Source organism: Lissotriton vulgaris, chromosome 5 (assembly GCF_964263255.1).
Source record: "Lissotriton vulgaris chromosome 5, aLisVul1.2, whole genome shotgun sequence".
Lineage (NCBI taxonomy): Eukaryota > Metazoa > Chordata > Amphibia > Caudata > Salamandridae > Lissotriton > Lissotriton vulgaris.
In genome coordinates, this window is record NC_141693.1 from 104,006,704 (window position 1) to 104,018,894 (window position 12,191).

The following is a 12,191-nucleotide window of genomic DNA, read 5'->3' on the forward strand; positions in this document are numbered from 1 at the left end:
AGGCAGACCTAAAGAGGTCTTGCAAAGTAAAGAGATAATCTGCTTGAAAGATGTTCGATTAAGGTCTTCCATATTGTTTAAAGTCATTTGAGTGCAGAGACAACTTTTCAATGTTCAAGTTTTATGTGGCTCAGCCCCTTTCAATGCCATTCAAGGTACCAAACCCATCCTTTCTCTTGTTTCGCAGCTCATCGAACAGCACTTCTTTCTCTTGCACTCGTTCTTTCCATTTTCTTCAACATTCAAAGACTGGTGGATCAAAGTAATGCATTGTGGTTTCCCCTTCTCCTGTTAGCTGGCTGCTGCTCCTTTGATCTTCAAGAACACTAGGTCAGCTGTCAGCCCAGTAAGATCACATCTCTGCAATCTGAGTTTACCACAAAGTGTGGTGCTTACTCCTCTGAAAAAAAGTCTGTTGCAGTTGAAATTAATAAAACTGTTGATCATAAGACCTGGCCAATTTTCAGCTAGAAGCCTCTATGCCCAAGATCCTGGAACCAGTAGTTACCGATTCCAGTCTTTGCTCACGTCCAACTTCTAACCAAGTACACACTGCCAGGCGGTCCAATTTAGAGTAAAATCTCAATTCAGTCTTCATAATGAAATAGCCAGAAGGCACAGGGTGGCTCTTATAAATCAAAATGAATATTTCACACTTTCTGTGCCAATAACACTCTTTGATTACTTTAACTGTAGTTTTATTTATAAATTGTGGATTTTCCCAAAAACCTCTGCACCCAATTTCTTTAAGCATTATCTGTACATGGTCTATATAAATATTTTGTTTTTTCCATATGCTATTTACCATACAGTCGTTACACATATTTTTATGTAAATATTTAGTATTTCATAGTTTCTGTGCTAATAACTTTTGATCACCTTAACTGTAGTTGCCTTTACATGGTTTAGTTAATCCCAAAGATTTCCACACCCAATCCCTTTAGGTTTTCTTTTAAATGGGATGCTTTCTAGTGTATTACATTTTTTGTAAATATATATTATTTTATTTTGTAAGAGTTGACATATAGCCTAATCCCCACCAACACTGGTTTCAGGGCAATTACTTATGGTATTTTTTCTAGTTTATGAATACGTGTAGTATTAATGATCCCAGACAGTTCAGCAACAGATGTTTCGTATGTCTTCATCCTATAAACCTGAATGATTGAATTCACTGAATCCCCATCAAGTTCAGCCTTGCACCATAACCCTGCACTAAAATTCTGGATTAGACTGCACTTTAATTTATTTTCCTGTTGGGACCTTGCAGGATTTGTAAAGCTGATACAATCCTTTTTGACAGCTCCTGCTGAAATAAAAGGGACTATAATACACTTTTTTCAACAAACTCCAATGCGGTTGTACGGTCAATAGATTTATGTACTGAGACCTATTTTTAAGTTGGCAATACTTTGACCTGATTTGATATAGTTCGGGAACCTGCTCACTGGTTCCTACTCCTTTCTAGAATCCTGCTTGAAGATACCTCAGTTTATTATTTCAGTCTACTCATTTCTGTATTCGATTTAGACATACTTTACCATATATCTTCAGTTTCTCATTAAGCACCAGGACATGCTGGTAATTTGCCGGGGCTCCTTTCCTGAATAAAGCTACAATTATCGATGTAGTTTCAACATTTTGAAAATTTTCAGACTGTAAGAAGGAGTTCACTGCTTGAGAAATATGGTTACAAGTGTGTAACTCTTTTTCACTGTTGAGCAGTCGAGGAGATTGTATCATTGTGAGACAGCCCATCATCTTGTACGAGGGAGTATTGATCTTTAAACACTGCCTGGGAACCTACGTGGGAACAAGACATTGAAATGAAAATGAGCTTTATTCCTTCATGAATGCCTTGAATATCGAATAGTGGCACAGATGTCTGTTTTCTTATTTTTCGTACTTATTTTCCGACCAGTTTTTGGAGCTTCCTTTTTTTTCTTGCAGTGTCACATGTATCGAAATGGTAACCTCGTTGGCCTCCACATTTCATGGGCGAAGATACCTTGCAGAGCAAGGGGTCATCGATAAAATCTCTAACATGATCATCAGTGCGGGGTCGGACCCCTTTTCAGGCTTTTATTTACCGGGTAAGAATTGCAAGCAAACCCATTTCATGTGCTTGATGAAAGTAACTAAAGCTACCTGTTGAAATCTTCGAACCGTTTTATATTCATTTCACTGCTGATACCTTGCAATTACATTTAGTGCATATTCCATTTTGTTTTAAGTTAGTCTTCACCACGCTATGTTATCGAAGAAAGAAAAAAAAAGAAAAGCATGTTTTTACAAATAAAAATGAGAACATTAAAAGTGGCAAAAAACAAAAGCTGAAGGTTTTTTTGTGTATTCTTTGCAGTCCTGTTAATTGGCCCTGATGGAATAACATTTAAATTAGCATACATATGTGGATACAAAAGATAGCTCACTGGACCTGCATTGAAGCAAAATAAAACTTAAAACTACAAAGTGTTAAATCTGATTAATCTGAATTAGTCAACTCGGATATCAAATGATTCAGATACTAAAAAGCATTGAAATTGTGATAAAGTACTAACCAGTGCCCTACAGACCCTTAAAAGACACTAGCTTGTGGTGTATACAGCAAACTATATCAGACAGTGTGTAGAGGACTGACACTGTGCACACAGAACAGGTTTGTTATGCATACTAGTGGAATAAGAAATTGACACAGATGAGGGAGAACTTCTGTAATTTAAACCCTCTAGTCTAGAGCACTCGTACTGTTTCACCTTCTTCTTTGACTCTTGACACCAAACTAACCCCAGGCTTGGGCCTCCTTCTGAATCTTCAGCCTTTCACACCTTCACACAGCAGCATAATTCTGTGGTCCTTTAACCAAGTTGTGGAGTGCATTTTCATGTTTTGGCATTGATATTGTTAACTTGCCTCTGCCATCACACAAATAAAATCCTTATTTTTGGAATTCCAATCTCAGACGTGTTCCCTGTCAAACGGCCAGTAGACCTCGAGTCTCCTTCTGTGTGAGTCAAAATAGCTTGGAGTATTTGCGTCATCTTCGATTCAGACATTTATTTTGCACCTCGACCTCAAGCAATTACCAAAAATGCCCACTACCACCTCTAGAACATAGCTAAAATCTCTTCCGTGCTCCTCATTCTCCCGCGGATCCTCCTCATTGAGCAAGTTGTGCAATCCAGACTTCTCCATTGCTCCACCGTCCTTCTCAGTGCCCTACTCAAGACATTGTCTAAACTGTAAATGTTTTAAAACAGAGCTGTCAGACTTATCTCTGGTCTGGAAAAACATGACTGCATTTATGACCGAGCTAAATTAAACAGGCTTTCTATTAAACAACAAATCATACTGAACACCATGTGTACCATCTGAAAGTCTACGAAAAAATCCTCCAATTACCTCACAGACCTATTTCTTGGCTGCTACAAAACCACTAATCTCATCGCCTCCAAATAGCAAAGAAAAAGACTTTGAGCCTGATTTAGAGTTGGCGGACGGGTTAGTCAGTCACAAAGGTACCTGATATCCCGTCTGCCGAAATATGAATCCCATTATATCCTATGGGATTGATAGTTTGGCTGACGGGATATCCATCACCATTGTGACAGAGTAACCCGTCTGCCGAAATGTAAATCAGGCCCTTGGTAGAAAATGACTCGCTAGAACCAGGAGAGAGCAGCACCTTCCCACCTACTGCTGATATCTATGCACCAACACTAAATACCTCCAGAGCTGCTGTGGACAATTCCTTTTAAGCAAATTCGAACCTGATGCATAATGGACTGTTGAACTTTAGGTGTTTTATTTCAGTAATCCATTTGTGCTTGCTTTTGTCCAGTCTCTCACTCTTCCTCAGCTGCTCCTCTTGTGCCTTGAGACTACAATTGTTTTCTGGTATATGCTGCATATACAAAAATAATAAATACAAATACAGTTGCAGTCATGCTGCTTTTGAACTACATTTGTCTGAACAATGGCTCCTGAAAGCTTGTGCTTTCCATGTGCCAACTTGTTTTCTTGGACCAGTTAATAAATTCACTCATCACAATAACCAACCTAAGTTTTTATATTTCCCTTGTGGTGTGCAATACGAATCATCAAGCAAAATAAAATGTCTTTTACAGCTTTGAAGCCTTAAGACTTGACCCAAATGAATACAAATGTTTGATAACCGAAGTCTTTCTTGTATTAGTTGATACAAGTTGATACAAGTAATAAAGTACTTGACAAAATAATCTGTAGGAACTGTGACAAGTCCAAGTCCTCACAATAAAAACGTTTTCATTCATTTATTTTTCTACAACAAATCATTTTCATCTACCTCATGCCAAAACATCTACTTTATTCAGGATGGGGTAGCACTTACCTTGTGAGAGAAGTAGAACCAAGGGGGAGTTATGTATTTATGTATGTAGTATGTATATTACCAAACTTAGTCGAAAGTGAGCAAATAGCTATATAAATAAATTCTTATGTTAAACTATCTCCACCTCTTAAGTGTGAAATATGTGAGCAAATGCTAATGTTTCTCTCCTCTGACTTTAATGTACATTTTCCCATGCATTCATATAGATAATTTGTATTCTTTTGTAGGAATTGTTATGTCACTCTCAAAGTTCTGATTGATTGATGGACTGAAAGTTGAACTCCTAAAACACAGACTCTCTAAAAGAGTTCCTAGTTTTCATTTGGTCTTCCACTAGATGGTGGTGGCCATGGAACCTCTAGCTAAGTACTGACTAACCAGGGACCACTTCAACTCTCCTCTTTTTATCTTGATCTGACCATAATCCCTTGACCAACATTGTCCTAGCATTAATAACATTATGGGGGGGGGGGGGGGGTAGTGCAACTGTACCATAACGACTGGTAAATCAAATCGTTTTCTGCAGCTGTAGTACAAAGAGTATGGCAAGCTGACATCACCGATCTGTAAAATATCCTTCTTCTGTAAGTCTTACCATCCACCACTATATTAGAAATTCAGAATGTGTACTGAAGGGCAGCAAAGGTACAAAGATCCCTTTCCACAGATAAAAACAGCCCATATGTTCTGAGTTGATTAGTACGACTTGGAGATTCCTGGAGCCCAAAGTCCCTGCTGATCAGAGTAGCCTTTTTTTAAAGCATGGGATACCACTTTGTTTCTGGAAATGCTCCAGTTTACAAGGTTATTAGACAGTGTCCCTCCAACACTAGTGGATGGGGATGGCCTGTGGAACTAAAAAGTAGGTCCACTCCCACCTGTGGTAAGGCTCTACGCATAATAAAGAAAATGCACATTACAACCCTGTTCTTCCAAACAATAATTGCCTGTTCCTGCTGCCTCCTTGTCATGTCTGACAGAAACGCAGTGGAATTTTAGTATTGGATTTGGAGACCAAGAAGTCTGTGTGTGACACACCCAGTTAGATGGTTGGCCCTTGAATGATTACAGGAGCTGCACCCACAGACTGTTTGCAAGGTATTATCAGTTTCAGATACCTAATTCATTGGTGAGCACGGGCAGCGATCCCACTCAGATGAAATTTGTATTGGAAGTGGAAATGGAAAAGAAATCTTCACTGTATATTCAACAGCCTATATACCTCAGCATTTCTGTATGATTGATCAACCTGACTGCTGAAATGTTGTCCAACAGTGAGCCGATACAGGGCCAAACTGTCTAGGCAAGCATTTTGCAGAAAGAAGCTGCAAAGAGTTGCAAATGGTAGATGTCTCCAGTTCCTGAGCAGTTCATATGCTCTCCGGTGGACTCAGCACCACAAGTTTTCATGACCATAATCCAGCAGTGGCCTGAAAAGTACTTTACCATTCCATGTCTCCATGTCATTCAGTCACCAACTGATGTTCTGACCAAGCCTTTTTTGATAGAACCTTTTCAGCATCTACATGCTCTTGTGCTTGATCTTCAAATATTGAAATCCTGGTTAATTGCCTCAGTCAGGAAGATGCGTCCCCCAGTTTTCACCAAGTTCTTGAAGGAAATGTTGCAAGAGGCTTATTACCATCTGAATTTGTCCTAGAGCATTTTCTCCTGTTAAATGAAAATGGTCAGTAGAAGTGGTATACATTTTATCCAGATGTGTCGGTAGACCATAAAGCTGAACTGTAGGAATTATGATGTGGAAAAATATTGACCTATTAATAATTCTTTTCAACCGAGTTTCACCCACTAATACCCAGAGAGAAGATGATCAGTAGAAGTGGTATACATTTTATCCTGATGTGTCGGTAGACCATAAAGCTGTTGAACCAACCACGGGAGCTGGAACAGCATCACAGAAGAGTAGTGTGGTTACGCCCTCTCTGTACTCCGTCCCGGATACAACAGCAGCTTGCCGAAAGCCATCAAGAACCTCAACAGCTGGATCACAGCATGCGCCGACACCCTGGCTCCCCTCAAGTGCAACCCAACTGCAAGAGCCTGAACACAGGCCAGCTGATACACAGAGAAACTCAGACTAACGAAACGGCACTGCAAGCAACTGTATTGTAAATGGGGATCATGTTAAGGTGCCAAAGATAGACCTTTTCAAATCAGCCCCAAGACGCTACCTCCATCAGATACAGAACACGAAGCGCAAACATCTTGCAGATTACATCAACACCGGCACTAACAGCAGCAAGGATCCGTTTGCCAACATCAAAGATTTCAACGTGCCTCCTGCCAGCTCCTGCAGAATCACCCCCTCATAAGACCTTGGCAACAAGCGCTTGAAATTCTTCTGTAACAAAATCACCTCCATATGTAGCAACTTCGACCCTTCACCGTCGCAACTCAACTTCCCATCACAGCCAAAGAACAACATCACCTCTGTCGCAATTGCTGCTACCATGAAGACCATCCACTCGGCAGTTGGGGTGGGAGGGGTGCGGCCGTACCCTTGCCCCCTCCCCACATTAAGCAAAGGATTCATACCAATCGGTGAAGTACTAACACCCTCGTTCTTAGCACCTCCATCGACTTGGCCCATTCCCAGACACCTGGAAACATGCCACCGTCATGCCCCTGCTTAAGAACCCATCCAGCGCTTTCCAACTACAGATCTATCTCCCTCCTACCATACCTGGCAAAGGTCTCAGAGAAACTAATCAACCGACTCCTCAGCTACAACTAGTTCCTCCATGCTAAGCAGTTCGGATTCAGTCCCAACCACAATCCAGAAAGCGCACTCATCGCTGCCACAGATGACATCTGCATGATCCTTGACAGAAGAGACACAGCAGCCCACATTCTCCTGGACCTCTGCAGCATTTGGCACGGTCTCACACCTCATCCAAATCACACGCTTGTATGAGATTGATATCCAAGGACCCCCTCTGTCTGCTGGATCTGCCACTAAACGGATAGAACACTGCACCCACGCAAAGAACCTCTGAATAATCATCTACTGCAAACTGGATCTAACCGGACAAGTCAGCGCTGCCACTACATCCTGGTTCCACACCCTGAAGATGCTGAGTAAGATCTGAAAATAGCTTCCAAGCAACATTAGAAAAACTTGCACTTATGCCCTAGTCACCAGCAAGTTGTACTACAGAAACACCCTCTATGCTGGTATAACCAAGCAACTCCATAGAAAACGACAAGCCATCCAGAACTTTGTAGTCAGACTCCTCAGTCTTCCACCTCTCAATAACCCAAACGCTCTCATTTTCAGATCACACACACCTCCACCTCCCCCATCTCCCAGGCCCTACCGATCTGAGCAGTCGTATCTCCTTCCACCAACCACCTCCTCACCTCGGGACTCCTACTCGCTCACATTCCACGCTTGCACAGGACAAGACCAAGAGACCGGACGTTCTCTGACATTGGTACTAAAGTTTGCAACTGCCTCCCACTAAACATAAAAAATTAACTCCGGTCCTGTTGAATCCCCTAGAAGCTGAATACCTGTGGTGTGGTGCAGCAGCCAGGGTGGCTTACTCCGGAACACAGAGGCTCACGGTTCGATCCCCGGCGCCGGTGGCACGGTAGCTCAGCACCTTGTGACTCTGGACAATAGCTTGCTTAATCTTCCCGATGGCCCCCAGCACCGGGACACCTCTCTGGAGGTAGCTGTGCGCTTGACAAATGCTGGTATTTGATTAACCAACCTATCCTAGGCAAAGACACCTGCTTCACGCCAGGATACATAATAAGTTGCTTGTGTGTCTCCTTGTCTTTAAGAGCGTATTTAAGGACTTGGCTGTGGTTCTCAAATCTGACTGAACCGCCACTCCACCACCAGAGGGACTGTCTTGTTCAAGAGCTTATCTGGGCAGGGTTACCAGAACACATCTGTTCTCTTAGCCTAATTGGAGTGGGAGTTGATAATTCTGTGGTAGAACACTGAGGTCCCTGTAATCTTCCTGTAAGTGTCTGGGTTCTGGCATTCAGCATCACGTGCACCCTTGCGTCTCTGGCTCAGAGCTTACACAGTTTCTTCAGTAAAAAATCGGGTGGAGAGCAGTTGTTAGATGACTTCCAACTCCTTATACTCTTCAAAACCTTTTGACCAGTGAAATGAAATGAAAACAGGATTTATAAAGCGCATGGCTGCCCTTGAGCGTCCCAGCGCTGGTGACAGAGGTAGGAAAGGAAAGGGGGAATTAAGGGAAGAGCCAAGTTTTCAGACTCTTGCGGAATGTGGAGAGGTTGGGTCCAGCGCGCAGGGTAGGGGGAAGGGCGTTCCACAGCTTGGGTGCGTTGTAGGAAAAGAGGCGACCCCCTGAACGAGCCCTCTTTATCCTAGGCACGTGGGCCAGAAGGAGATGAGCTGATCCCACAATGCTGTTGTCCAGGTGCTGAGTGGTGTGTGTTCTTGCCACATTCTCACTCATGAGTCCTTATCTAAGTGGATGGCAAGTTTATCTTTATTCCTATCAAAGCTAATCGTACTCCTTAGAACCTCCTAAAGAGCGCTTCCTGGACTTGGGAAAGCAAGGGGGAGGTAGAGACTCGAAGATCATTTACTTCTATAGGATTTTTAGGTAGTTCTTCTTCATCTTGTCTTGTCTCAAACCTCCTACTGTCAGTCTTACTTCTGGAGCCAGCACCTGAGGTTCCTGTCATATTGGATATGGATCTAATAACTCCACAAGGCAGAGTCATTAGACTGATGAAATGAGCCGCAATGTCACAGACTAACTTGTGTCTCTAAATCATAGATTGCTGTACGATTTGCATTGTATGTTGTGTTTAGGACCAATGTGGAGAACACGGATTGCCGGTCCCTTTGTGAAGCACTGCTGTTGGGGCTTATGGATTAGGGTGAGCCACGCGCCCTTTCATCGGACTCACTGTCACCTCTCGCGTTTCCCGCTTCACGGGAAACGCTCGCACCAGGGTGAATATCGGCGCTGGAAAGGACACTACCTTGCCCAGAAGGCATTGGGGCTAAGGTACACCATACTGCAACGCCCTGAGGAGGCGTATTTAAACACACCTGACCCGCGCATCGCGGGAGAACACGGATTGCCGGTCCCTTTGTGAAGCACTGCTGTTGGGGCTTATGGATTAGGGTGAGCCACGCGCCCTTTCATCGGACTCACTGTCACCTCTCGCGTTTCCCGCTTCACGGGAAACGCTCGCACCAGGGTGAATATCGGCGCTGGAAAGGACACTACCTTGCCCAGAAGGCATTGGGGCTAAGGTACACCATACTGCAACGCCCCGAGGAGGCGTATTTAAACACACCTGACCCGCGCATCGCGGGAGAACACGGATTGCCGGTCCCTTTGTGAAGCACTGCTGTTGGGGCTTATGGATTAGGGTGAGCCACGCGCCCTTTCATCGGACTCACTGTCACCTCTCGCGTTTCCCGCTTCACGGGAAACGCTCGCACCAGGGTGAATATCGGCGCTGGAAAGGACACTACCTTGCCCAGAAGGCATTGGGGCTAAGGTACACCATACTGCAACGCCCCGAGGAGGCGTATTTAAACACACCTGACCCGCGCATCGCGGGAGAACACGGATTGCCGGTCCCTTTGTGAAGCACTGCTGTTGGGGCTTATGGATTAGGGTGAGCCACGCGCCCTTTCATCGGACTCACTGTCACCTCTCGCGTTTCCCGCTTCACGGGAAACGCTCGCACCAGGGTGAATATCGGCGCTGGAAAGGACACTACCTTGCCCAGAAGGCATTGGGGCTAAGGTACACCATACTGCAACGCCCCGAGGAGGCGTATTTAAACACACCTGACCCGCGCATCGAGGTAGAACACGGATTGCCGGTCCCTTTGTGAAGCACTGCTGTTGGGGCTTATGGATTAGGGTGAGCCACGCGCCCTTTCATCGGACTCACTGTCACCTCTCGCGTTTCCCGCTTCACGGGAAACGCTCGCACCAGGGTGAATATCGGCGCTGGAAAGGACACTACCTTGCCCAGAAGGCATTGGGGCTAAGGTACACCATACTGCAACGCCCCGAGGAGGCGTATTTAAACACACCTGACCCGCGCATCGCGGGACGCGCGCGGGACGAGCCGGGCGAAGCCCGGGCAAAGGGCGGGCCGTCTGAGGCCGTCTGAGGCCGTCCGAGGTTGGCCAAGGTTGGGTTGGGCTTGGTCTCTTGGCTCGCTGCTCTGGAGCTGACGCCTTTGCATATCGACACCTTCTTTGCAGATTGCTACGTAAGTTACATTGACTTTGGTTGTTTATAAAGTGTATGATGCCTCCTAAAAAGTTAACTACTCCTAGCAACTCTATTGAGAACTATCTGGTACAAGTTGTTGAAAAAATTAACAACGACAGAAGAGCCTCTTTGGGAATAGACTCATCTACCCAATCTCCCTTTATTGACATCGAGGCTGACGATCCCTTTGGCCTTCTAATCAACAATAGCACTAATAGTGCTACACCTGACTTGTTTCCGGATACTATCACTATACAGCCCAGTGGTACCGTTGCTGTAACTGAAGACCTTCGCGTCAATGAGGTACTGTCTGATATAATTATTAGTCAGGATCATTCTACCTCTCCTCCAGCACCCGTCCCGGGTAAACGGGAATGTCTCAGGTCAGCCAAGAATAGAGTAGCAAACCCCCCGAGGAAACACTCTGAGGAAGAGGAGCATGACCTGACTAATGAGGCGTATGTTACACTTTCAAATGCCCAATTTAATAAACTACTGGCTCTGATGGACACAAAAATCAAAGGTGTGGTCAAACCCCTGGTTAGCAAAATAGATAAGTTAACTTCTGAGGTTAACCAACTGGAAGGTCTATTACAAAAAACCATGGGTGAGATAGGGAAACTTCCGGAAAATGTCTCTGCAAAGATAGAGGAATCTGTAAACAAATCAGTAACTACAGCTGTTAGTGGTCTCATCCCTGCCCCTGTATCAAACCCCCTAATGGCAAGTAATAACACTCTACCTGGTGATTCCCATATTACCTTGATCCCTGCTCCTGCTGTTGAAGACCCATTTATTGAAAAAAGGACTTTCGAGCTTGTGGTTGAAGCATCCCCATTGGTACTTGTCCTTGCCAATGTTCCTCCCTTGGCTCAAGGTGAGCGGGAAACAACATCTTCTCTAAGAAACAAATCCTTATCATGGTTAACCACCAACATGGTAATTACTCCCTGGGGAAAGCAGCAACTCTCTGAAGAGCTCGTCAAAGCGAGAAGGGTACAGTGGATCGGGGACAGGGTGAAAAAATTCAAAGGGGAGTGTGTCGTCCTCCATTTCTCTGACCCTGGGGTCTTGCCTAATATCTTACCAAACATCTTACCACCACAAAGGCGAACAACTTCAATCGTTCCACTGACTTTGGACTTCTTCTATCCTAGAAAGGGAAGCGGACCAAACTCAAGTATTTTAAGAACCAAATGGAACATTGTGTCTAAGAGGGGGAGAAAGGATGTTGCTTCAGTGGACTGGGGTCTGGGGTTGGAAAATCGTTTTTCTGCATTGTCCAACTTAAGCGATTGACAACCATCTACCTGTAATTCTGTTACCGTGCCTCTTTGTGCCAAAAGTATACCTGATTTAGCCTGTAATTTAACAACAACTAGCCCTCTGGGGCTGATGTCTGTCGATTTTACCTGGGTTATCTAATGTTACAACCATAAACCAGGCTATAGGGGGTAGGATGTCAAACAAGCATACTACAAACCCCGGTACTCTTATGACACCTATTTCAGGGAATCTTTTGTCATGGAATGTGGCTGGAATATCTTCCAAAATGGACAGTGCTGA

General features: G+C 44.3%; 1 protein-coding gene across 1 annotated transcript in view; it reads left to right on the forward strand.

Moving 5' to 3' along the window:
• PSMD5 (proteasome 26S subunit, non-ATPase 5) overlaps positions 1–12,191 on the forward strand; it is a 94,897-nt gene that overhangs the window by 45,724 nt on the left and 36,982 nt on the right. The window contains exon 6 of the mRNA XM_086920996.1: positions 1,951–2,093. Coding sequence (XP_086777122.1) covers positions 1,951–2,093 — 143 coding nt within the window. The remainder of the gene's footprint in view (positions 1–1,950; positions 2,094–12,191) is intronic.